The following is a 26,428-nucleotide window of genomic DNA, read 5'->3' as shown; positions in this document are numbered from 1 at the left end:
GTTTTGTACTACAGCTCCCATCAGTCCTTGAGGTTGACGGGAGTCAGAGTCTAAAACATGGCCATGGGGGTGGCTTGGGGTGATGGGAATAGTAATCCAAAATGACTGTGCTGGCTGGAGCTGATGGGAGTTGCAGTCCAAAGCATCCAGAAGGCACCAAGCTGGGGAACGTTAGTCTTACTTTCTGTCGTCTCTGCTCACAAGTCTGTGCCCTTTCATCATTGGTGTTGTGTGTGTGTGTTTCCCCCCATGTCTTCTCCACGCAGACTCTAATTCCAGTATTCAAGAGCCACCACGAGGCCTCCCTGCTGCGGAACTTCCGACAGAGTCGTCAGCTTTGCCAAACCAGAGCTCCCACAACCACCTTGTGCTCGACATCAATCACGATACCGAAAGCACCGCTTTATAAACGAAAGAAACCACTCCAGGGCCCCAGCTGCTCCTGCCCCAGTGGGAACCTCACCAGTCAAGGCTCTACAGTGAGGAGCTTATGGAAATCGAAAGATGGGGTGGGGATGGTGACACAACCTCCCCCTTTGTGTCTCCAGAAAAGAAACACCTACCCCGCTATCCACAGAAGTTTGATGACCTGTGTCTTGACCAAGGTGCCTAAGCTGTGGCTGGGATGATGATGGTCTGTCTGGCTGCCCCCGAAAAGTATATCGGAAGCTTAATTGCTGCTGTTAACAGAGATGGCTGAACAATTCCAAGAGAATCCAAAGCAATGCATGTATAATGGAAACAACCTTTTAAAGGCCTCTGTTGAACTCTTCCTCTTAATTCTTCTTTTTTTTTTTTTTTTTTTTTTTGCTCTTACCAAGGAGATGGCTCACAAGAGACGTTCCGTCTCTGACATGCTGCAGACTTTGTTAAAATATGAACCAAAAAAACAAACAAAAAATCAACCCTCAACCTCCACGTGTGCTGGCAGGAGGAGACTGCTGGTTCTCAGTCCCTTTTGCCCTGGCAGTGGAGAAAATCCTTGTGCCTTGATGGACTGTTATACTGTAGAAGGAAACGTACTGTCTCTCTAACCATTTCAGTGCTTCTCTCTCTCTCTCTCTCTCTCTCTCTCTCTCTCTCGTCCAGTGTTGTTATTTACTCCTCCCCCCCCCCCCTTTGGTTTTCATAGTTATTTGTATTAACCATCCCTGCTTTGGTTTCTGTAACACCCATAAAAACAGCTGCTGTCAAGCTGAAAACTTCGGAAAACTTTGTGTATTTACTTTCAGTTGTTATAAATGAGTTGGAATTGGAAAGCAGTTTTCTTTTCTTTTTTTGAAACATCGCTTTGGAGTCATCTGCTTAGTAAAATTATTCTCACCTGCTACTGTAAGGAAAATATCTTCTAATTAAAATGGTACACCACCAGAACAGCTCCCCACACTGGGAGGGGCATCACTGCCTTTGAATAGCACATTCAGGGGTGGGGGAACAAACAGTGTGAGCCAAATAGGATTTACTCCACCTCTACACTGGCTAATTAGTTCCACAATAGCATGTATGCATGCATGTGTACATAAAAATACTAATTCATTGAAAGTGAAGCAGTAAGCAAAGATGTAGTGTCACTTTTTGTGAGTCTCTTAGTGGTAGGAGAGCAGAACTGAGTGCAGTCTCTAATTTAGAGAGTGCAGCCACTCAGAAAACACACACCTTGTTGAATTTCGTTTACAGTCCCTATGTTTATAAATGGACACCGAAACTGTAGGCAACACCTGGCTTCGCTAACACGTTTATTGCTGCCTTGACCCTTGACCCTGTGTGCTGGAAGGAGGTTTAATGGACGTTGGCATTCCTAGCCAATTCTACAAGTTAACAGCACCCTTGAATTGCTACCCATGAAAACGCTGGCAGTTTGGAAGGTTTCATGAAATCATATGAGTAGGAGTAGGCCACACACATTCTGCAAGGAAGAAGGAGGAAATTATAGGCAGTGTCAGATCATTAACAGCCCTTGCAAATCCCCGTACACCAGGCCCTCTCAGGAGCTGATGTTTTCCTGCCTTTGGACAATAATAGTATAGAACTGTTATAAATAAGAATGTAAGAGGAGCCTGGCAGCTTGATCAGGCCAGGGGCACATCTAGCCCAGCACCCTGTTTTCACAGTGGCCAACAAATCCCTGTGGGAAACCTTCAAGCAGGACCTTAATTCAAGAACCCTCTTCCTACTTGTAGTTCTCAACAACTGGCGTTCAGAGGCAAAAAAGCTCCAACAGTGCAGGCAGAAAGCAGCGCCGGATTACCATATAGGCAGAGTCAGCACTGGCCTGTGGGCTCCATGCCTCTTGGGACCCCGCGACAATGAATCAAAATAAGAAATATTGATTTGATCTTGAAAGAAAATTACAATCAAGTTTTCTTAGTTCAGTGTTATCCCATTAGAGCGGGGTGGGGGGCGAGATTTCTACTGCCCTGGGGCCTCCACAGGATTTAATCTGGCACTGGCATAAAGTAGCCGTCATGGCAAGTAGCCACTGCTGTTCTCAGATGCAGGATGGACGAGCAGATCTTCCCCTCAAAGGCAGGTACCACTAGTTTGGTGGTTCCAGGGTCTCCAGGCACAGGAGACCCACCCATTTGCTGAGGTTAAGCAGGTTTAGGTCTGGTCACTGCCCAGAAGGGAGACCTCTGGGAACCACCAGTCTGCTACCATGGAATCCATGATGGGGGACAACAAGCAGGTGTGAAGGTAAGAGAATGGTAAATTGGACATCCCTCCAGAGTTGCACTTCAACTTCCTTTAATGAGCTAGGAGAGCCCCTCTGGGCAGGTGCATGATATATGCATGGCTAAATTGTAGCCTGCTGTTTTTTTTTTTTAAAAAATAGTCTCATGCACTGCTCTGCCCACCTTTGCTTCTGCCCCCATCCAACACTGGCATGCAGCCCTTCACCTGAAAAAGGCAGTGTGGTCTAGCGGTTAGAGTGTTGGAGACCAGGGTTTAAATCCCCACTCGGCCATGAAGCTCACTGGGTGACTTTGGGCCAGTCACTGCCTCTCAGCCTAACCTACCTCACAGGGTTGTTGAGCTCCTTGGGGGGATATAAATACAATCAGTCAGTCAAGGTCCCCCACTCCTGGTAGGATATAAATCAAATCATTAAATAAAGGTTCCCCACCCCTGACCTAACAAACATGGTTGCTCCTTTCCTCCAGGATTTTCATTTTGTACCCCCACCCACCCATGATTCTCACATACTGGAGAATGGTGCCTATCGGTGGGAAGGGTGGCAGAAGGCAGCGTACCTGAATCCATTTTAGGCTGCAAAGGATTGTTGTATATCTTCAGAAACTCCTCTGGACTGAGGCACTCCTTAGCCTTGCACAAATACTGGATGGTTTCTGCTGGCATCAGAAGTTCCGGCACGACCGTGTGGAGACAATCGCTGAGGCCTTTATTGCCCACCTTTGATGTCCACGGGGAGGAAACACATTGCCAATAAAGAGTATTGCAGTGATTAGTTTTCCTTCTGCAACTGGAAATACTTGGCTCACCTTTTCTTCCTTAACAAATGTTCCCAAGTCAGCTTATTAAGGGTTGGCTGGTTTGTTTTTAATCATGTAACATAAGCAACCTAACGAGAAAGCAAGAACTTAAAAACAGTGGGATTTAAAGCAAGAGATCAGTATTAGCTTTCTTAGTTATTATTCTCTTGATACATATTGTTATGTGCAAAATAAAAAGTATACATTAAAAATACCATAACAGATCAAGGAAAAGAAATAAAAGCAAGCTAACTGAAGCAGATCAGGCTGAAACTCCCCCCCCCCCCATAGCCTTCCAAAACAGATGTCAGACTCTTAATCTTAGGGTTGTGGGTTTGAACTGCATGTTGGCCAAAAGATTCATGTATTGTAGGGGGTTGGACTAGATGACCCCCGCAGTCCCTTCCAATTCCATGATTCTACGATCCCTCGAACATCAGAAGAGCCTGGCTGCTGGGTCAGCATCCTGTTCTCACAGCAAGAAGCCCCAAATGAAAGCCCACATGTGCTCTCCACTCAAAGACAAAGAAAGGCACCAGTTGGAATTAATAGCTTTATTTTCCTGGTATGCAAGCATAGCGTCTGGGGAATCAACTCTTGATAGCTTTGGGGCAATCGGGGCCAACGAGATGCAGCTAATATGATGAGGTTCAACACACTCACCTTACCTAGAACTCATAGACATCCAGTGAAGCTGAGCGTTTGAAGACTCGGGATGGATAAAATTAATTTCTTGCACACACAGCACCTAGTTAAACGGGGACTCAGTGCCACATGAGACAGAGGTGGTCACACACTTGGATAGTTTTAAAAGAGGATCAGACACATACATGGGGGAGAGCCATTGATGGCTACTAGCCACAATGGCTGTGCTCTCCCACCATGGTCAGATGCAGTAGTGCTTCTGAATATCAGTTGCTGGAAACCACAGGAGCGGAGAGCGCTCTTGTGCCTGGGTCTTGCTTGCTGGCTTCCACAAGGAACCGTTCAGCCACTGCAAGAACAGGATGCTAGACTAGACTAAGGTTACCAGATTTTTTTCAATGACTCCGGGTACACGTTTCAACTTCAATAGATTTTGTATGGGAACTGATTTGTAAATCCGGGGACTGTCCCCAGGAAACGGGGACATCTGGTAACCTTTGACTAGACGGACCATTGGCCTGATCCAGCAGGCTCTTCGTACGTGCATACTTCCTTACCTTGAGAGTCGCAAGATAAACTCCCAGTTTCAGGTTGAGGGTAAGGCATTCTGTGATCACTTCTTCTGTTGTCTGGGTCTGTGTAACGTCTTCGAGAGTTACTGGGACTTCTACTGCTGTGGCGTACCACTGGTTGAAGAGTCTGGTCGGGATGTTGTGAGACATTGCTAATATCTTAACGTCCTGTATTAAAGCACTGGGGGTAGGGGTGGGGGTAGTGATGGATGGACAGATCCGTCAGCTTTTCGTTTCTCTCCCTTTCTGATTCTTCCAATCCAATCTTAAATTCAGTTTCCCACATATCCTGGGTTTTGGTGCGAATTTCTCCTAGTAACCACATTTTTGCATGCAGCTTTGAAAAATATAGATATCTTTGCAAGCAATTTTCTGCCTGCGCACTAAGAAGGAGGAAGTTGATGGGCAGGGCCATCCTCTGAGACTGTAAGTAAGAGAATAGCAGGCGAGTGGGGTCTGCACTCCAGGGGGTTGGACTAGATGACCCTTGGGTCCCTTCTCCAACTCTACAATTCTATGCTTCTATGAAGGAAGAATGAGGTTGGTGGGACTGTGCTCCGTTCACCCTAATGGACCAGCCCCCATCAGTCTCCCCTGAACAAGTTTCCAATCACTTACTTTGAGTCTTGATTTTCAACAGCTGCCAAGTCCATAAGGATATGGTAGAGTGTGCCACTGGATGCCTACAAATTATTATTATTATTATTATTATTATTACTGCTACTACTACTACTATTTCCTTTTTCCCAGACAAGGACTCAAGACAGCTTGCAGATAAAAATGCAAAACACAGATAAAATAGAAAAGCTAATTGCATAGAAAAGACCATCATTAAAAAGTAATTAATTGAACAGTAATACAAATGAAACAATATAAAGAAACCCAAATCTATTAAAAATGTGAATAACAACAGTAAAAACATTACATCACCAGCTCCCTAAAGGATTGTTGGAATAGAAAGGTTTTCACCTGCCAGTGGAAGAACAGCAAGGAGGGAGCCAGTCTGGCTTCTCTAGGAAGGGAGTTCCAAAGTCTGGGAGCAGCCACAAAAAAGGCCCTCTCATGCGTCCCCACTAAACTTGTCTGTGAGGGTGGTAGGATGGAGAGAAGGGCCTTTCCTGAAGATCTTGGAGCCTGGGCAGATTTCAAAGGGAGCAGGGAGTGGGGGAGGCATAAATGCTCAATCACTCTGGGGTCTGATATCCTCTGTTATGGAGGACAGGAATAGAGTAGCATGAGAGGCAAAATGGGAGTTTTGACATTGTTTCTAAATTTTGGGTTTGATGGATGTTTTTAAGTCAAATACTCAGCTCCAGGCATTTCCAGACTCCCTGTTTTCAGGTGGGATTCAACTGCCTATCGACAAACTCAGCTTTCACAGCTGAAGTTGGTCAGGCACTTGCAAAATAAAGCCACTTTTCCCAAAGACTGGAGAGTTTTCAGTAAGGAAATTGAAAGGCACTGGGAAGTTTGGTATTATAATTACTTGATGCAACCACATCTAACTTCCTCACAAACAAATCAGAATGAATGCACAATAAGCAGCCAGTGTTGTCTAAAACTGCCCACAAACTTGGTGCAAACCAGTCAGGTGAAACGATCAATAAATTGCTTCCAAAACGCAAAGCAGCCTTTTGCAGAACCCAACTGCCCTCCGGTGGCCACTTACCTGAATATAAATCCCATTGAGCAAATCAAGTCATCGTTACAAGTAAATATGTGCAGACATTCAGTTGCATGTGGGATTTCTCTGGGATTTGTGATTAACGTGCACTCTTTTAGAAAGAGGGGTCTCTTGGCTTGAACCTGGTAGATCTGACTCACCTCTAAAATGTGCAGAAGACAGTGAGAGTAGATGAGGAGGATGCCTGAGGGGGACTCCCCTAGGTGGACCTTGGAAATCCTCTGGAAAAGTTGCTCATGGTATGCTTATGAAGAGGAGGGAGTGAAAGGAGACCAACTGAGAGATCCACTGGAAAAACCATTGCCCAAGCGTAATGGACCCAAACAGGTCATGGCCATACCCATGGAGCCACACCCCTTCGAAGACTGTGCATGAACCAAGTAGATGTGGCCCTCTGGATTTTGGTATCTGGCCCTCACCATTCTTCCCAAATCATATCCTTTCTCCAGCCACAGCTACCCACTCCCTGGCCCTGCCTCTCACCCTCCATGAGTATTTTTGCCTGGCTGGAAAGTGTATCTGAACTTCCATAATGCCTCTTATGAATGAGAGAGAGAGATGTGTGCAGTGTTTTTCTTCTAGAAAGAGAGATGCTGGTACTGCCTTGAGTACTGCCAGGAAAAAAAACACTGGGTGCATGTGAGACTGTGTATAGAGACTGGCCTGCTGTACAAAGCTAATGTTTATTATTTATTATTGTTATTAGTAGTAGTAGTAGTAGTTGTTGTTGTTGTCATTTACCTGCCATTCCCCCTAAGGTCCCAGGCTAGATTGCAGCATTAAAACACAACAACAAAAAGAGTTTTCACTCACTTACAATCATATAAATAAGGTAGGTCCAAAAAATATACGCCTCAAGTGTCAAAAGGCTGGGGTAAAGAGGATGCATCTTCATCATCCTCCAGATAAGGAGCCAGGCACACCGCTGTGATAAGGGAGCTCCACAGCTCAGGGGCCACCTAAGAGAAGGCCCTGTCCCAGCCTCAAAGCGCCCCACCCCCACCCCATGAGCCTCTGAGGGCAGAGGAACTACCAAGAGGGCTGCCTCACGCACCTCTGCCTCTGGCCCTGCCAGCCCTGGTATGTGGCCTTTGAAAGGTTGCCATAAGGGAATGCAGCCCTCATGCTGAAAAGGATTCCCCACTCCTGCCACAGAAAAGCCCTGTGGAAGTTCTGCAGCCCAGTTCATCTCTGAGGCTGTTTTTCCAGCACTGGAAGAGGCTCACAGCCAATGCCTTGCCTCCCGAAAGTCCGTGTGAGAGGGTAGCTCCCATACCTGTGACGTCTGCACTCTCCGCATTTTCTTGCAACAGCGCGACAAAGAACAGCCGATGGAGCAGGAATTTCTGGGGTAGGAGGGAGGGAGAACACAAAAGGTTCTGTTAGTAGCTATTTGCCTGCGTCTTGGGCCCATTTTACAGGAATGGCGATTGAATCTTACGCTGTTGAGAGCTGGAGCCAGAAGTAGGTTAGTAAATAAAATAGCCTGTGTCAGTGAAGTTCATACTTTATTCAAAGAAGCCAATAAAGCTCAGGCCTAGGACACATGACTACCCTTTGGGACTATGAAGAGGTTCAGAATGGCAGGGCGAAGCCTACACTACATGTGTAGAGGGCAGAGTGAGGCAACTTGAGAAGCCATGATATGGAAAAGGATGAGGAGCTGGTCTGCAGTTGTAGAGCAGCAAGAATGGAGGAACGTTGAGGAGACCCTGTGCAGAGGCATTGAGGTGGAAGCGTGGCCTTGTGTTGAGGAGAACCTTTCACCGCCACCCAAATTTCCCCTCACACCTTCATCTGTTGGCGCCTCTTCTCCTCCAGAGCACTGAGGAGGGTGCTCCTCGCCACAATGTTGGCCAGTATGTTGGCCATTTTGCCCAAGATGGCAGTTCCGGAACTCAAGAGGTAACTGACGCGTGAGGGAATGGCCTCCCCTAGAAAGTCAGCTCTGTTGCCAGCCTGTGTTCTGAGGATGTACGAATCTATGCTTTGAACCTGCTCTACCCAAAAGAAAATAAGCAAATATATAGGATTGAGGGGAGGCCATCTTTGGATCTCCTCCAAGCCTGCAGTTTTATTTTTATTTTTTTGTATATAATTTTTATTAAGTTTTCTGTTTTACAATTTGAGATACTCATTTTGCATCCTTAAGATATCAATGACTTCCCTTCTTCTCTTTCCATGGTTCATTTTACATATCTTATATCCCTGCATATTTTACAAAAGCTATGCCATTCAGTACAGTGGTACCTCTAGTTACATATTTAATTCGTTCCAGAGGTCCGTTCTTAACCTGAAATGGTTCTTAACCTGAAGCACCACTTTAGCTAATGGGGCATCTTGCTGCCGCCACGCCACCGGAGCATGATTTCTGTTCTTATCCTGAAGCAAAGTTCTTAACCCGAGGTACTATTTCTGGGTTAGCGGAATCTGTAACCTGAAGCGTATATAACCTGAAGTGTATGTAACCCGAGGTTCTGTCAACTTAGGTTGCCATTCTTTTTTGGTTGAGACCCCTTTCGTTTTCCATTTTTGGGTTAACAAAACATGGGCCACAATAGTAGCATACATAAAGACATAAATAACCAAACCTGCAGTTTTACATCTGTAAGATAGGATCTTGCAGCAGAAGGAACTGCATGGCATGGCGTGGAGAAAATGGGGAGAAAATATTTTCTCTCTTTCATAACAACTAGGAATTCATGGGCATCTAATGAAGCTGAATGTTGGAAGATCCAAGACACATAGAATCATAGAGTTGGAAGGGAGCATGCGGGTCATCTAGTCCAACCCCCGCAATGCAGGAATCTTTTGTCCAACATGGGGCTCAAACCCACAACCCTGAGATTAAGAGTCTCGGGCTCTACTGACTGAGCTATCACATAAAAGGAAGGACTTCTTCCCACAGTGCGTAGTTGAACAATGGAACTCGCTCCTTCAGGAGGCAGTGGTGGCCGCCATCTTGGATGGTTTTGAAAGAGGATTAGACAAGTTTATGGAAGAGAAGGGTATCAAGGGCTGCTGGCCACGATGGCTTGGCTCTGCCTCCACAGTTGGAGGAAGCAATGCTTCTGAATACCAGTTGCCAGAAATCGCAACAGAGAAGAGGGCTCTTGTGCTGGAGTTCTGCTTGTGGATTTCGCACTGGGGCATCTGGTTGGCCACTGTGAGACCCAAATGCTGGATTCAATGGGCCATTGACCTGGTCCAGCAGGCTCTTCTTATGTTCTTATTATGGAGTGGTCAAACCAGTCTCTTTTGTTAAGTTAAAGGCCCTTTAACATAACTTAAAGCTTATTTTTACATGACTAAACATTTGGCCAAGTACAGGTGTGCTGCCATAGAAACAACAAGCCAACAATGCTTCGATTCAAAAGAACAGACAGAAAAGAGATGGAAAAGTGCACTGGAAAGTGTGGGATAATTTTATTTGTTTTTATTCATTAAAACACTTGCTTGACGAAACTGACACCTAATCTCCCCAGAAACAAATCAGGATGGAGACTCCCGCTGGACAGTCTAATTTCTCTGCAAACAAATCAGGTTGGATGCTGATTAAACAGGCTGTCTGGAGGCAAACCTAGTCTTTGTTTGTGGTATGGGAATGTATCTTGGGGGTTTTTTCCCTTTAGAAATAAATAAATATCAAGACTACTTCTTGGAAAGGAGCCTTCCCAAAACTCAGAAAGAAGCAAGTATATCTAAACCAGGTTATCTAAAGACATTTATTGCCAACCAAGGTTGAGCCTAGTCTATTTTCAGTGCTGAATTTCTTCTGTGCAGTTAAGGCAGCTGTTATAAAGACACTCATTGTCTGAGGAAAGACAATTTGGGCTGCACTACGCTAAAATCACATAGTCGAGCTTCAAATATTATCAGCATCACATTTAACTTTCCTAGGTTCTCCAAAGACAAGGATAGGATCTGCACACATTTCCCTGGGCATCACATGCAAATTTCCCACATCACCCTGGAGCTGGTATGAAGAGGCCGCTGGGTTAGACTGGTTATTTCATGATGAAGAAAACTGAAGCCAGCTCAGACATATCGAGGCATCCTTGCACCGATGCCTGACTCCATTCAGAAGAATAAATAAAAACACACGCATTGATTTGTTTTTGTTTTTACAAGTCCATGAAAAACATGACGCAGTTCATAAAATACTCCATAAAAATACTCTCTGCATTATTTTGTACAGTAAAAGGGACACCGTCAAAACACTCTCCCATTGAAAATCTCACAAATGCATTGGCCATTTCAACAAGCAACTCGTTCTCCTTCCTAGCTATGTCCACAGATGTTTCTGGGAGGTTATGCAGTCTTCCTGCACTCTAGAAAAGTTCGTTTTGCTACCTTTTCCTTCATTGTTACACTTAGCACCCTGCTAAAGAACCTTTCATAGAATCGCAGACCTGTAGAGTTGGAAGGGGCACCCAAGGGTTCTGTAATCCAACCCCCTGCAATGCATGTTCACTTCTTTTTCAAGAGAATGCTATTTTTTATCAGCCCGTAATATTAGCTTTTAACACAAAATTGGCATTATATGACACCACTGAAATATATGTTTGTAAATCGAGAATGCCTGGGATGTATATCTGCAGGAGATTAGACAGAACGTAACAGGTTGTTCTTGTAGTGACTGAAAACCTTAATAAAAAAAATTCATTCCAGTAGCACCTTAGAGACCAACTAAGTTAGTTACTGGTATGAGCTTTCGTGTGCATGCACACTTCTCCATCTTCTTCATGCACACGAAAGCTGATACCAGTGACAAACTTAGCTGGTCTCTAAGGTGCAACTGGAAGGATTTTTTTTGTTTTGTTTCAACTATGGCAGACCAACACGGCTACCTACCTGTAATGAAAACCTTAAGACGTGCCTATCCTACTAATGGAGACGGAAGGGCTTTAGCTCAGTGCATAGTATACCTGCATTGCACGCAGAAGGTCCCCAGTTTAATCCCTGGCATCTCCAGGTAGGGCTGGGAGAGACTCGGGACTGAAACCCTGGACAGTTGTTGCTGGTCAGTGTGGGCAATACTGAGCTCAATGGACCAAAGGTCTGAATCAATATCAGGTAGCTTCCAATGTTTCCGATAAACTGTATGCCTGTTAAGCTGTCATGGTTCAAGCTATGGAGGGAAGTCAGCCACCCTGAACTACAGTAGGCTCAGGACAATCAAAAATACTTGTTCACTGTGGCAACTTTTGTGTGTAACACTAAGCCAAAGTACATCTCCCAGGAAGGAGAAGATTACAGCCGCTTTGTTCTTCCCAGTCCTTTTTTGCTCAGTATGGCAGCTAAGCCAAAGTTGGCTTAGCAGGGGTCAGCAAACTTTTTGAGCAGGGGGCCGGTCCACTGTCCTTCAGACCTTGTGGGGGGCCGGACTATATTTGGGGGGGGGGGAATAAACGAATTCCTGTGCCCCACAAATAACCCAGAGATGCATTTTAAATAAAAGGACACATTCTACTCATGTAAAAACACACTGATTCCTGGACTGTCCGCGGGCCAGATTTAGAAGGCGATTGGGCCGGATCTGGCCCCCGGGCCTTACATTGCCTACCCATGGCTTAGCATGTTGCCTGAACCTGGATCTATGGTTAAGAACTCTCTGCCTTAACGATGGTTTGTGCCACACTGAGCTAAGAGGATTGGGGAGGACCAAAGAGGTTGTGAGCTCCTCTGGAGGAGCCAGCGCATGAGCACGGTTCTGGTATGAGAGCATCACCATGGCATGGGTGCCCATAGCTAAACATTGTAGCATTAAAGCAGGCTTTGCTCACCTGGAGAGCTCTAGACACTTTGGACTACAACTCACATCAGCCCTAGACAGCACAGCCACATGGGATTTGAAGTCCGAAACATCTAGAGGGCACCAGGTCGGCAAAGGCTTTATTAAAGACCCCGTGTTGTATCCAATGCTAGTCCTACTCAGAACAGACCCAAGGGAATAGTGAGTGATATTAATGTAAGAAACTAAGAAGAGCCTGTCCGGGACACGGGTGGCGCTGTGCCTAGAGCCTAGGACTTGCTGATCAGAAGGTCGGTGATTCGAATCCCCGCAATGGGGTGAGCTCCCATTGCTTGGTCCCTGCTCCTGCCCACCTAGCAGTTCGAAAGCACGTCAAAGTGCAAGTAGATAAATAGGTACTGCTCCGGAGGGAAAGTAAACAGCGTTTCCATGCGCTGCTCTGGTTCGCCAGAAGCGGCTTAGTCATACTGGCCACATGACCCGGAAGCTGTACGCTGGCTCCCTCGGCCAATAAAGCGAGATGAGCACCGCAACCCCAGCGTCGGCCACGACCGGACCTAATGGTCAGGGGCCCCTTTACCTTTACCTTTAAGAAGAGCCTGCTGGATCCGGTCAGCATCCTGTTCTCACAAGGGTCAACCAAAACCCCAAAGTGGGATTTGAGCAGAAGTTCACTCTCCCTTCCTGTGGTTTCCAGCAGCTGGGATTCAGAAGCATTGCTTCAGAACCTTCTTGGCTAGTAGATATTAATAGCTCTCCATGAAATTATCTAATTCTCTTACAAAACCATCTAGGTTGGTGGCCCTCACTGCCTCCTAGGGAATGGTTAGTTCCATAGTCCTATCTATTGTTTGCTAATTTCAATGGGTTTACTCTGAGTAGAACTTAGCTGGCTACAACCCCCAGAGCCACAAAAGAGACTTGCCGCATGTGGGGTCATGCGACTGTCAGGAAATGTGTGGCAAAAGAATGGTGTCTCACTTGTTTAAATAATAACTGTGCCAAGCAAACCTGCTTTTGGTCTTTGCCCCCAAAATCACCGCCTGGGACCCGGTTACATTGGAGAGGCTCTGGATTTCTCCTACTGCGAATTCTTCAAGTCCATCTGCAAACATTCAGGCCCTTTTTCCTTTCCTTGAGAATTTTAAAAACACACAGTGTCTGGTACAGGGTCATTATTAAGTGTTATCATTCGCCTTAGTCCTTCCTATAGCAATGCCCATCTGCTTGGCGCTGAACAGCGTCCTTTGAATCGATGAGGCTCGATGCTACGCAAAGTAAGCCCAGAGGAAGACGCCTGCGCTTAAGCAGACTATCAGGTTGACATTGAGGATGTGCTTCACAAAAGGTGCTTCCTTCGTGGAAGCCATGGCGGTTTCACTTTTCAATTCTAAAGCAGATTTTGGAGTGTCCGGATTCCTGCTCTCCATCCCACAGATCCACAAAAACAGCCTTGTGAGTTTGGAGGTCTTCTTACAGTCCAGGGAACCTAAAGAGGAGACAAGTTAGCCGTAAATCAGTGGTCAGGCTCATGGACATGGGAAAGGGACCCATGACCCTGAGATTAAGTGTCTCATGCTCTACTAACTGAACTCTGTCCTCTGTGGGTCACTGATAAGTTTTACCATTTTGCTTGTTTTCAGGGCCATCACTGATCTCAAACTGCACTGGAGAAGGAGGACCAGCCTCATGGACACTGTTGGCAGGGAGAGGCACAGCAGGGCTTCTGGGAGCTTGTGGAAGGACATCCTTCTCTACCTGAGCATCCTTGCGGGTGAACCAGGTGAGGCGGGTGATCTGTTGGGACAAAAGGCACCTTTAACAAACTACAGACCGCAGGATTATCTGTGGTTGATGAAGCGGCATAGAAGTGTTTTAAAGGGACAGCGTGGGGACTCAGCTACATTAGTAAAGAAACAGTGATTTGATCACACTTTAAACATGCAACACCAGATGGCGCCAGAGAGCAGGAAATTCTGAAACGCGGTTTTCCATAGGGATTATTTTCCCTTTTACTACAGTATAACGATCTAATTTCTGACTTATTTAAAGTGTCCGTCCCACCCCTCCATGTGTAGATCCACCCTGGGTGTCACCTAATTTGCTCCATGTTTCAGAGCTGCTCTAATCTGATTGGGCTTTAAAGCACCCAAGAAGATGGGTTCAGAAACGAGAGCTGGCAATGCCTGCTGGAATTACGCACCCTTTCCTTTGAAGGAGGCTCTGTCAGGAGACTAACAGTCACCACCACAAGCAGCGTAGCCAGACTCAGAATCATGGAGAAGTAGAGGTAGTGGACGTATTTCACAACTGCTGGACGGCCGTCTGCCTCATCGCACCGTGGCAGTGGGTAGACAAAATCCAGCACCATTCGGATCAGGCCCATTCCCATCCCGATCAAAAGGCCACAGAATGCCCCCTGGGAGGAAGGAAGAATCCCATGTTGGAACAAGAAGAGGCATCTACACCACAGTCAAGTCGAAATTTGTTGTTGTTTTTTTTTATAAAATTTTTATTGGTTTTACAACATTTTTAAGAAAAACAAACAAACATTAAAAAAGACAAACATACACGTATAATTTCAAACATATTTTCATAAACCTCTTTTCTTGGACTTCCCCATACCCCCCCTCTCTGCATCCCAATGTCCATAATTGAACTAGCAACTCCCAATTGTTACTTTCCAATCTCTATCATCTTAGTCCTCTTTTATAGTCTAACCTTATATCCCTGTACCCTTTTGCTTCTGGGAACCACAACATTTTAGCATTCATTAAGTTTATAGTAGTCCTTAAGGTAGCTTTTAAATTTTTTCCACTCCTCTTCCACCGTCTCTTTTCGTTGGTCACGGATTCTGCCTGTCATCTCGGCCAATGTCATATAGTCCATCACTTTCATCTGCCATTCTTCCACAGTGGGTAAATCTTGTGTCTTCCAATACTTTGCGATGAGTATTCTTGCTGCTGTTGTGGCATACATAAAAAAAGTTCTATCTTTCTTTGTCACCAATTGGCCGACAATGCCCAAGAGAAAGGCCTCTGGTTTCAGTCAAGTCGAAATTTGGTTTAATTCCCATTTTAGGGCACATCTGCTGAATTCGGCCATCTCAAAACAATCCACAAACCAAAGCACAACAATCTTTTGAAATTTGAAACAATCCTTTGGCGCCTTTTGATCAATGGATAGAAGATATGACAACTCTTGCAACATAGGAATGGATTGCTTTGAGACACAGATTGTGTACGGGTAAATATAATGATACTTGGAACCCAAATAAAAATATTAGAATGATTTGCATCAGAAGATGTTCTCCCCATTTTTGGTACCTGACAACTGGTCTTTAGAGACACACTCATGCCATACACCAGGGCCACCCAAAAAACTTTGCAAATAACGCAGCTCACAACCGCCATCGTTCAGGGCCTCCAGAAGAACCTGCATCTCACTCACCTTTTCATTTGTTCTCTTCCAGAAGCAGCCCAGGATGAAGACCACGGCCACAGGAGGTTGTAGGTAGGAACTGATGGTCTGGATGTAAATGAAGAGCTGTCCCCCCTGGCTGGCCTGGACCAGCGGAATCCATAAGATGGAAATGACTACAAGGAGCAGGACAAAGACCCTGAATCAAGGAGAAAGGCCTCGTTATCTCTTTGTTTTGCTACCAATTTCTAATGGCAAGGAAAGAGTAAGTCCTGAAACATAAAAGGCTGTATCCAAGTGTGAATTAGCTGTGATTCCTGCATTGCAGGGGGATGGACTAGGGACCTTTGGGGTCCCTTCCAGCCCTAAAATTCTGTGACCTAACTATTGGAAGTCTACCCTGGGATCTTCTGGGACTCTTGTTGGGTGTGCACCACCTTGCACATGGGGCACCTTACCTGCCGACGATCATGAGCTCCCACTCCGAAGACAGGGGCCTGATATTTCGCCAGAGATCCATGGTGAAAATGGTGCTTGCGCTGTTGAAGATGGAAGTCAGGGAGGACATCAGTGCTGCAATCATCACGGACATCATCAGACCTCTGAGTCCTGGAATCCAAAGGAGAGCCCACCACTCACGAGGGGTGCCCTGGACCAAGCAGAGTGCTCACCTCTCTCCTAATATAAGTAAAGCCCTGCAGCAGCTGGGTCAAAGCCAAAGGGGGTCCATCCAGGTCATGGTCTTCAGACACCTCTTCTGGGAAGCCAGCAAGGGGGATCTGGGTTTAATAGCAACACTCTCCCCATTTGTGGTACCTGACAACTGGTCTTCAGAGATAAGCTCATGCCATGCCCCAGGGCCACCCAAAAAACCTTTGCAAATAACTCTGTTGTTTACTGAGCCACGGTGGCAGCCAAACATGGCAGGGAGAAGAATGAGGACAACATGAAAATTAGTTCGCTCTGCCTGTCATTGGCTCTGGTGCCACCTACTGTTGGCCTCCCTGCCTTCTTCCCCACTAGTTCCAATGAGCACCACCCATTGTCCTTGCGCATCTTGGACCTTATTTGTTACCATCCGAAAGTGCTGTTGGTCTCTCACCTACAGCTAAATTTCTATCCACCTGCATCTCTGAGCATCTCTCTTTGGGTTGCTGAGAAGCCCCCACCCTTCCTTCCTCCTTACCAATTGGCAAAAGTTCAATGACCAATTTGGGGTATGCAATATCAGAACATCCAGATGGGTTGCCACAGATCGTTTTGCAGGTGTTTGGATCAGCACAAGCCACGAGATCTGTGATGAAAATGTAATTTAAACTTGTTGTAAATAGCTGTGAGAGAGTGGGGGGGGTGTGCAAAGCCAAGGGTGTAAAAATGGATGGGGAACTGTTTGCAAATCATCTGTAGTCAAGAGGCAGATTCTAATATTTTGTCACCTACTGAAAACAAGTCTATTTCAGAAAACCAATTTAATTTGGTTTGGTTGTTGGTACTGCATCTTACGACTTTATGATGTTTTGATGGTTTTATGGCACATTTTATTTTGGGAATGTGCTGGCAGTTTGGAAATACTCAGGGTAAAAAAATTTAAGGAAGGAAGATAAGAGCTTTGATCCCTGCTCCAAATCCTTCCCCCTCAACACATGCTGACCAAAATATATTTCCTCTTAGAAAGCTGTATTGCATTTATTCATTGCATTGATATCCCATCTCTCCCCCCACCCCCCAGGAGCTCAAGGCAGCCTACATGGCTCTTCCCCTCCTCAATTAATCCTCACAACCACCCTGCGAGGTAGGTTAGGCTGAGAGATTTAATGACTGGCTTCGAGGTCACCCACTGAGTCCAACGTTCTCACCGCTCAAACCAATGGATTCAAATGACAAGAAAGAAGAACATTAGTAAGAACTTTCTGGCAGTAAGAGCTGTTCAGCAGTGGAACAGACAACCTCAGAACATGGCCTTCATTTGAGGTTTTTAAGCAGAAGTTGGACAGCAATTTTTCAAGGATTCTTTAGCTATGACTCCTGAGATGACCCTTGGTGGGTTGGTCCCTTCTAACTCTATGATTCACTACACTCTGCAGCATCAGGAGACATCTTATTCTTCCTTCTTACCTGGAAAGAGGATGCGGCTGATCATGCCAGGCAGAACCATCATAAACAAGGGCAGGATTTTCAAGTAGGAGGCCAGCAAGGCTCCCCCTTTGGCATGAGACAGGTTCTTGGCTGCCAAAGATCTTTGAACAATGACCTGCAATGTAAGGAAGGAGACAGTTTGGAACAGGCCCTTCTAAGACCACCTGAGAGATGCAAAGGCAGGCAGTGGCTTCTCTGGAGTTTTATATATATATATATTTAAATAATATTTATTAACGTTTCAAAGGTTACAAAAAGAAAAAGCAAAAAACACATTTTTAAACAAAAACAATACAACACATCACAATAAAGAAAAAACAAGAATAAGAAAAAAGAAAAAAAGAAAAAACAAGAAGAAATAAAATTCATTAAAAAAGCAAACAAGAAAAATACAACACATCTTCCCATAACTTGTCTTTCATTAGCTTATTTCCTTGACCTCCTCACACCTCCCTTTTTTGTATTCTAGTTCGATTATCTGTTTCAGCAAATCCTTTCCATCTTTTCAAATTTTTGTCCTGTAATTTATCTTAATATAATGTAATTTTACTTTCCCTCCTTTCACCAATTAACAGTCAGTTTTTCCCAAATTCTTTATAACATTTCTGCTAAAGCCACATAACATCATTCCATCATCCTTCTAACATTCATTAATTTTGCAATGTTTCTGTAAATAGTCTTTAAATTTCTTCCAATCTTCCTCCACCAACTCTTCTCCCTGGTCTCGGATTCTGCTAGTCATATCTGCCAATTCCATGTAGTCCATCACCTTCATCTGCCATTCTTCCCGGGTGGGTAAATCTTGTGTCTTCCAATACTTTGCAATAAGTATTCTTGCTGCTGTTGTGGCATACATAAAGAAAGTTCTATCCTTCTTTGGCACCGATTGGCCAACCATGCCCAGGAGAAAGGCCTCTGGTTTCTTCAGAAAGGTATATTTAAATACCTTTTTCATTTCATTATAGATCATCTCCCAGAAAGTCTTAATCCTTGGGCATGTCCACCAAAGGTGAAAGAATGTACCTTCAGTCTCTTTACATTTCCAACATTTATTATCGGGCAAATGGTAGATTTTTGCAAGCTTGACTGGTGTCATGTACCACCTATATATCATTTTCATTATATTCTCTCTTAAGGCATTACATGCCGTGAACTTCATACCTGTGGTCCACAACTGTTCCCAGTCAGCCATCATAATATTATGTCCAACATCTTGTGCCCATTTAATCATAGCAGATTTCACCGTTTCATCCTGAATATTCCATTTCAACAGCAAGTTATACATTCTATAGATTCTTAATTTTAGGATCTAACATATTTAAAAGAACCTCCAGGACCGATATAAAAAGCAATGGAGAGATTGGGCAACCTTGTCGTGTTCCTTTCTCTATCTTAAATTCTTCCATCACAACATTATTCACAATTAATTTAGCCTTTTGTTCTGAATAAATTGCACCTATACCATTACTAAACCCTTGACCAACCCCATCCCCTGCAAATTCTTCTTCATAAAACTCCAAGAGATATTGTCAAAGGCTTTCTCCGCGTCCACAAATATCAAAACTGCTTTACTATTAATATTCACTTGTAATTTTTCTAGAATATTAATTATGTTCCTCGTATTGTCAGACAGGTGTCTGCCCTGGAGTTATAATGATGGAGGTGTTGGGTTCAGGATGCTTCTTTGAGGCATATGATCAGTGCCTGTCCAGTGATATATTCCTTTTGGTATGAAGTTGTTACTCACATCAATTTTGCATTGGCAAAATCCTTGGCATTTTCAGATGTTCATGAACTTTTAAATTATAACCCTGTAGCGTGGGGACTGTGGGCCGCGGGTGGCGCTGTGGATTAAACCACAGAGCCTAAGACTTGCCAATCAGAAGGTTGGCAGTTCAAATCCCTGTGACGGGGTGAGCTCCCGTTGCTCGGTCCCTGCTCCTGCCAACCTAAGAGTTCGAAAGCATGTCAAAGTGCAAGTAGATAAATAGGTACCACTCTGGAGGAAAGGTAAACGGCATTTCTGTGTGCTGCTCTGGTTCGCCAGAAGCGGCTTAGTCATGCTGGCCACATGACCCACAAGCTGTACGCCGGCTCCCTCAGCCAATAAAGCGAGATGAGCGCCGCCACCCCAGAGTTGGCCATGACTGGACCTAATGGTCAGGGGTCCCTTTACCTTTACTTTAGTGTGGGGACTAATGGCAGGACAACAAAAATGGATTTTAGAAGCCCTGGTGAACATTATATACCCTTTTAATTGTGTTTGTGGGAGAGGGGTTATTGGTTTGTTTTTGTTTTAGTGTGTATTTTGTGTTCTCATTTTGTATTTTTATGTTGTGAACAGCCCTGTGATCTTCATCTGAAGGGTGGTATATTAATAACAACGATAAAAACAACAAGAACAACAAGAACAACAACCTGGTCTGTGCACCAGTACCACAGCGAGGGGATGGTCATTCCAACCAGCACTCCCGGCCAGGGAAGGTCAGAGGTGACAGGATCCCGGAAGATGTGGAAAGCGTCATCCCTGGGTAAACCGCAGCTGTTGTTGCCATTGCGGTTGCTCGCAATGGCTTGGAAGTATCTGTTCTGCAAGTCTTCCAGCCCTCCAACTTTGGAAAAACCTGGAAAGTTGAAGAGCAAACGATGTTCAGATTTCCTGCCGGTGCTCAGCATTTGCTTTGCATGGGTCTGCTGTGGTGTTTTGGGAAACCGCTAAGTTCAAACAATGGGATTTAGGGAAGAATTCTCCATTGTGAGGTAACATGTCTTGATACACATGAGCCCAAGGATGTGGCACGCTTTCTCAGCTTAGAGCTGCAGATTTAAGCAAGGAGGAGAGGTGATTTGGTAGAAGACAGAACTTTTTTGTTAACTGTTATAGATCTTGTCACCTTAAGAGAGTTTAAAACATTCATAAACATTGTTAAAAATATTGGTTCTGATGGAGCAACGTAAGATCGTGATGAAGGGGTGCTCTCATATCAGCTGATTATATGATCTTTTTATTTTTGACTAGGGACCTCAAAGACTAGAAATAACTTGGGCATCTCTGGACCTCTGCGAGTGTCTGCTTATGGCAAGTCTTAAAATAGGTGGATGCTAGAGACCCTTTCAGGGGTTCTCAGAAAGTTGGGGTGGTGGTGGCCCAGGACAGTGTCAGGATTCCAGCCGAGGTCACGGGTAACTGGCCTCACTCCCAGGCATTCGGCTGGGATCCTTGCTGACCTTCCGTCTGCGTCTCCCGGCAGGCAAGGTCATAAATCGGCGATTCTCCTCAGACGTGAGGAGAACACACCCTCCTCCTCCTCTCCCTCCCCGCATTCCCCCCCAGGGAGGGGAAAAGAGACAGACAGGAGTCCTTTTACATGTCTTTTATTCCTGTCGTTCAGCAGTACAGAGAAAACCTGTCTGTACCCTCCAGACTCCAGCAGAAGAGTCACGACTCCGCCCCTGTACTTCCAGTACAGGTCAGATGACACTCTGAGCTAACATCCGGTGCTCAGAACAGAGAAAGGACTGCCCCCTTTCTCCACTAGTACAGTTGCAGACCACAACATCCTGTTTTGCTTTCCAGCCACCTGCAGCTGGCTTTTGCATTGCTGCTTTTTCCTGACAGACAGGGTCTTCTTTGTGGCAGCCCCTAAGCTGTGGCTCTCCCTCCTCACAGAGGTGCACCTGGCACCTTCATTGTATAGCTTCTGGTGAATGCTGCAGACGTACCTCTTTACCCAAGCTTTTGACAATGGAGATGCATATCATAGGACCCACCTCATTGCAAGTTGTTTTAAACTGATTTTCAAACAGTGTTTTAATATTTTATTTTAATCCTGTAATGTGCCCTGAGACCTTAGGGTGAAGAGTGGGCAATGAATTATCATTATTATTATTATTATGCCTATATTGCAGACCAGGAGTTGGCCTGCGTGAGCCTGAGGCCAGACTCAACCCAGAGATGTCCTGGATCACATGCTTAGGTGCTGCGCTACAGCCACTCACGGAGGTATGAGCAAAGTCAGGGAGCAATGAATGAAGGGGACATCTACAGCTTTCTCCTGCGTGCGAAACTTGGCATCACATCTCAGAGGGCAAACCCCAAACCCCATCCACAAGAGAGCTCAGCTAGTAAAGCATAAGACAACTGTTCATCCTAGTGTCATGGGTTTGTGCCCCGTGTTGGGCAAAAGATTCCTGCATTGCAGGGGGTTGGATGAGATGACCCTTGTGGTCCGTTCCAGTTCTGTGGTTCTGAGGTTCTAGGATACTTACTGAAGCCCATCAGCGTCAGCGCCCCAGCTAGCATGATGACTGTCTGCAGGGCGTCGGTGTATATCACAGCTGCCAGGCCACCTACAGAGGGAACAGAAGAAGCAAGACCTGTGCTTGGAACTTGGTCTGGACATTAGCTTGACCAAAAGATTTGGACTTGCATTAGTCAAGCCTCATCTGCCCAGTTGCTTGCACAGGGCAGTCAAATGGTGGCTGACCCTAGTCCCATTCCGGGTGGATTACCACCATGAGATAACTGCTAAAAAGCAGAGCTGGTCCTACCATTAGGCAGAGTGAAAGTCACCTCAGGCAGCAGAAGCTGGAGCAGGCAAGGAGCAACTGGGAGGTGTTGGAGGCCGGCTTGCCCTGTGCCCTCTAGGGTAGTCCTGTCCTCAGGAACACACTGCCCCATTGCCAATATCAAAATAAGACCCAATAGCCAATCCAATCAGCTTCTTTACAGGGCTTGGACCCTTTGGTTCCCTTCCGACTCTACAACACTGTGATTCTGTGAGGCTCAACGTTGGGAGGTTCAGGGCAGAAAAAGGAAGGACATCTTCACACAATGCACTGTTGGAACTATGGAACTCCACCCCACAAGATGCAGTGGTCAGCAACAACTTGGATGGCATTAAATGAGGATTAGACAACTTCATCAAGGATAAGGCTATAAATGGCTACTAGCCACGATGGGTACCTATTCCACTATCAGAGGCAGCAAGATGTCTTGGACAGTCAGCGTGACCTAGTGGTTAATGTCAGGCTAGGGCTTGGGACAGACCACAGATCAAATCCCCACTCAGTCATGAAGTTCCCTGGATGACCTCACAGGGCAGTCACTGCCTTTCAGCCTGATCTACCTCACAGGGTTGTTGTGAGAATTAAATGAGGAAGGGGAGAACTATGGGTGCTACTTTAAGCTCATGGGGGAAAGTGGGATAGAAATGCAATAAACAAACAAACCCTGCTAGGCGGGGACGGATATATCTACTCCTAGAGGTTGAATAAAGAGATAAGGACAGAGCTCTCTCTCTCTCTCTCTGCTCAGACTTACCTGCCACAGTGTAAATGGCTGTGATAACCAGCAGCCCAATGACAGCCACGTAGAGATCCCAGTGCAAGGCCTGCTGGATGAAGAGGGCCCCAGCATACATGTCAACCTGGAGGAGACAAAATCCAGACAGGTATGAGGACACTGAGGTTAGACTCTGACTGGTCTTTTGGATCTACTTGACCATGAGGATTCCTCCTCCATTCATCTTGATTTGTTTGTGGGATGTTTACACGTCTCCCTATTAACCATTCACTCATCCCACATTTTTCAGTGCACTTTCCAAATGGCAAAAAAACCCTGATTCTTTTTCAAAATGTGTGTGTTGCACTAGAGGGTGGCAGAGGGCTTTGATCCACTCCCGCAGAATACTGGAGGCACCTCAAGTAGACCAATAAATGCTCTCAGCTCCATTGTGCCCAACAGCTGAAGGACCCCCACCCCCACCCCCTGTACGGACAGCCAAGCTCTGTTCAGCTCTTTTGGACAAAGGAGAAGCTTGTTTGGAAGAGGAAGAGCTGGAACAATGGTTCAGTCATTCCTTGGGAGCAGGAAACTCAACAGGTGCTGGAGAGCAGCAGTAGCAGTCTGTGGGGAGTTGGGGGTAGCCCCCAATCTAGGCTAATAGAAAAGCATGGTGGGATTTACCCCACCCTACCACCGCCAAGTCCCTCTTTAATTTGACATTCTCTTGAATTGCAAACAGGAGAATTTATTTATTTCCTGAATTTCTACTCTATCTTTTCCTCCAAGGAACTCGAGGCAACATATGCATGCTTCTCCCTTTCCCCATTTAATCCCCCAAACAACCTTGTTAGGTAGATTGGGCTGAGAGAGCCGGTGAGTGGCCCAAGGCAGTGAGCTTTTTGGCCAAGTGGGGATTTGAACCCTGGTCTCCCAGGTCCTAGTCCGACATTCTAACCACTACACCACACTGGCTCTCATGCACACTCCATGGCCAAAAAGGGAGGTTTTGTTTGCCCTGAATGCTGTTGAAGTTAACTGGCAGGGCTGCCTCTGTTGCTGCAGGCCAACTCTAGGTGATGTGTGTGATTAAACGGAAGACACCATGAGCCTAACACAATATAGGGCCGCCGTGTTGAGCTGGGTCAAAAGATGGTTCATCTGGCATCCGCACAACATTTCAGGGAGCACAGAATGCCCTGCATCACTGCCACACAGTAGAAAGCACATTTGAGGTTACATTCAACGCAGGAAGGGCTTTGCAAAATTCGTGCGGGACAACTCAGGCAAAGGAAGTTTGGGGATGCGAACAAACACAATGGAAATGAAATTAACCCAACAACCACACACAACTGCCTCAAATTCACCAGCCAGTCTGACCTGGGGTGGGGAGGGGGGACAAGGATCCCCCCAACCCCATATGACCCCCATCTCTGTATATCACTTCAGGACCCCGTTTGTGTGGATCAATAATTATTTTGAATCAGTCTTCAAACTAAACTAATACAGTCATACCTCGGGTTGCAATCACTGTGGGTTGCACGTTTTCCGGTTACAGATGCGCCAAACCCAGAAGTACCAGAACTGGTTACTTCTGGGTTTTGGCATTCACGCATGTGCAGAAGCACTAAATTGCACTTTGTGCATGCGCAGAAGCACCGAATTGCGTCACGCGCATGCGCAGACACAACGCTGCAGGTTGCGAACATGCCTCCCACACGGATCACGTTCGCAACCCGAAGTTCCACTGTAATCCACATGATGACATCAGTAAGGCAAGGCAGCTGTGTGTGGAGTCCAGACTGGGAGCATCTTCCGGCTAGATGCAAAAATGCACCCTGATCCTGCTATTGATGAAACACAAGCAAAGGACACTCCACTGGGAAGGTGGGGGACAGTCCATATTATTATTAACAGTAGTAATAGTAGTAGTCGTGGCCTTGAGTGCTGTTTCGTTGTTAATGAGCAACTAAAGAGAAAGTGTTAGTAAGTTACTCATTAAAACCCATTGACCCCAAAGAAGAAGAATTACTAAACCAGGCAGGTTAGTCGTCCTCTGTCACTGTCCAGCACCACACAGGAGAGGGTCCTCATGGCTCAGGGTAGAGCATCTAACATTCAGGAGGCCCCAGCTTCAGTCCCCAGCCATCTCCAAGCCAGGCTGGTAATGTCTCTCACCCAGAATCCCAGAAAGCCATTGCAAGAGAATGCTACCTAAATGGACCAAGGTATAAGGTCTGTGTCTAAATGTTTTTGTTTTGCTCCGGAGCTTTTCCCGTGAAAACATCCTCTGAATTGGACGTCAGACTGGGGTTTCCATGGACTTATGTTTGCTCTGATTGAGCTTTAAAGAGCATGTTTCCACAGCAAAAGCTCCGGAGCCGGGGGGGGGGGGCATTTGGACACAGAGCTGTAAATCGCTGACCATGGTAACAGCACAGCAGAGGCAAGTGTGGATAAGCCCTCAGGTGTTCTGCTGGTGCTGGCGTCTCCTTTACATCTATATCAAGAGAAATAAGTTCACGAAAAGGGAGCAAACCAAACAGGCAGAACTACAAGCAGGAAACTCAGCAACAGACAAAATAGATAAGGAGGGAGAAGATTCTGTTCTCAAGCAAAGTGAGCTGCTACTGCTTTCGCTTGCCCTTATTCCAACAGGAAGAACACAAAGGAACACTTTGTAAAATGATTCTGTGTGCTCAAAAATACATCTAGCATCAAAGAATGGGCAGCAGAAGCAGGCTTCCCCCCAAAATCTTCCTCAGCCTTCAGTAACCTACACAATCTTAAATCCAGAATTCAGTTCAGTCTCCTTCCCTCCTTTCATCATTTGCCTGTCATTCAGAAGCCAACACAACATATCAGAAAGATTGAAAGGCAGAAAAGGTCACTTAGGAAGCCTCGATGGACCTACTCTTTCCAAGCCAATTCTGTTCTGTCTCCTCTCGTCTCCTTACTTACTGAGATTTTGGTGAATATATAGATAAACAAGTAGAGAATCGCTAGGAAGATTTGAATCCTTTTGCCCCCAAAGCGCCTCTGCAAATATTCTGGCATGGTTGTCACCTGGAAATGATAAGGCAGCATTGATGAAAAACAGCAAGAAAAGATTATTTGAAATCTAGGCAGTAATAACATCACGGAAATGGTACAGTCCCTTTTACCTCAGGAGGACAGGGCAGTGAGTTTACGGTTTTTAAAGACTACAATTCCGAGAAATGACATGATGCATAACTTGGCACATCCGTTTCGGAACAGATTCCTGCCCTCTGAAAAAGTTGATGGGAAACAGTGGCCATAGTGTGGCCGGTGGACTCACCCCTGCTGCCACGTAGATGGGCAGAAACAGCCATGCCAGCACCAAGACACAGAACATGCCCTGTGAGGAGAAGCAGAGCCCAGGTCAGGAACAAAATAAGCAGGATCCAACCAGAGAATCAA

The 26,428-nt window shown here is 45.7% G+C and overlaps 3 protein-coding genes and 1 long non-coding RNA gene across 17 annotated transcripts in view; 2 read left to right on the top strand and 2 right to left on the bottom strand.

Moving 5' to 3' along the window:
• Positions 1-1,259, top strand: part of ARHGAP17 (Rho GTPase activating protein 17) — a 57,809-nt gene extending 56,550 nt beyond the window's left edge. For all 8 annotated transcript variants that reach the window (XM_083473963.1, XM_083473966.1, XM_083473968.1 and 5 more), the window contains one exon: positions 267-1,259. Coding sequence is in view for 4 of the 8 variants with exons in the window: in XM_083473966.1 (XP_083330092.1) it covers positions 267-409 (143 nt within the window). In the remaining 4 variants the exon portion in view is untranslated. The remainder of the gene's footprint in view (positions 1-266) is intronic.
• A 460-nt stretch (positions 1,260-1,719) lies between these two features.
• TEX47 (testis expressed 47) lies at positions 1,720-8,291 on the bottom strand. Of its 2 annotated transcripts, none has more exons than XM_083474031.1 (7): positions 8,184-8,291; positions 7,669-7,738; positions 6,533-6,636; positions 5,327-5,391; positions 4,694-4,889; positions 3,252-3,411; positions 1,720-1,906 (listed from the first exon to the last, which is right to left on the bottom strand). In XM_083474031.1, the coding sequence occupies exons 1-7, from the start codon at positions 8,262-8,264 to the stop codon at positions 1,869-1,871; spliced, it is 714 nt and encodes a 237-aa protein (XP_083330157.1). In that variant the 5' UTR covers positions 8,265-8,291; the 3' UTR covers positions 1,720-1,868. The 2 variants fall into 2 exon arrangements, with proteins under 2 accessions (XP_083330157.1, XP_083330158.1); XM_083474032.1 differs by having other exon boundaries at positions 4,694-4,835.
• LOC310692778 lies at positions 7,746-20,124 on the top strand. The gene is made up of 4 exons (XR_014518894.1): positions 7,746-7,860; positions 13,791-13,930; positions 15,620-17,889; positions 19,337-20,124. It is a non-coding gene; the product is annotated as an uncharacterized lncRNA (long non-coding RNA).
• Positions 12,518-26,428, bottom strand: part of SLC5A11 (solute carrier family 5 member 11) — a 27,174-nt gene continuing 13,263 nt past the window's right edge. For 5 of the 6 annotated variants that reach the window (XM_083473976.1, XM_083473974.1, XM_083473975.1 and 2 more), the window contains 12 exons: positions 26,307-26,366; positions 25,949-26,053; positions 23,027-23,132; positions 21,973-22,053; positions 20,122-20,327; positions 17,683-17,818; positions 16,754-16,861; positions 16,026-16,176; positions 15,598-15,766; positions 14,351-14,566; positions 13,773-13,944; positions 12,520-13,636 (listed from right to left, as the gene is read on the bottom strand). In XM_083473976.1, the coding sequence (XP_083330102.1) occupies positions 13,416-13,636; positions 13,773-13,944; positions 14,351-14,566; positions 15,598-15,766; positions 16,026-16,176; positions 16,754-16,861; positions 17,683-17,818; positions 20,122-20,327; positions 21,973-22,053; positions 23,027-23,132; positions 25,949-26,053; positions 26,307-26,366 (1,731 nt within the window). In that variant the 3' untranslated portion in view covers positions 12,520-13,415. Of the gene's footprint in view, positions 13,637-13,772; positions 13,945-14,350; positions 14,567-15,597; positions 15,767-16,025; positions 16,177-16,753; positions 16,862-17,682; positions 17,819-20,121; positions 20,328-21,972; positions 22,054-23,026; positions 23,133-25,948; positions 26,054-26,306; positions 26,367-26,428 lie in introns of all 6 variants that reach the window. The other variant, XM_083473971.1, reaches the window with a different exon arrangement.

Source organism: Podarcis liolepis (genome assembly GCF_965112155.1).
Source record: "Podarcis liolepis genome assembly, chromosome: 14".
NCBI lineage: Eukaryota > Metazoa > Chordata > Lepidosauria > Squamata > Lacertidae > Podarcis > Podarcis liolepis.
This window is presented reverse-complemented; position numbering and strand designations above follow the sequence as displayed.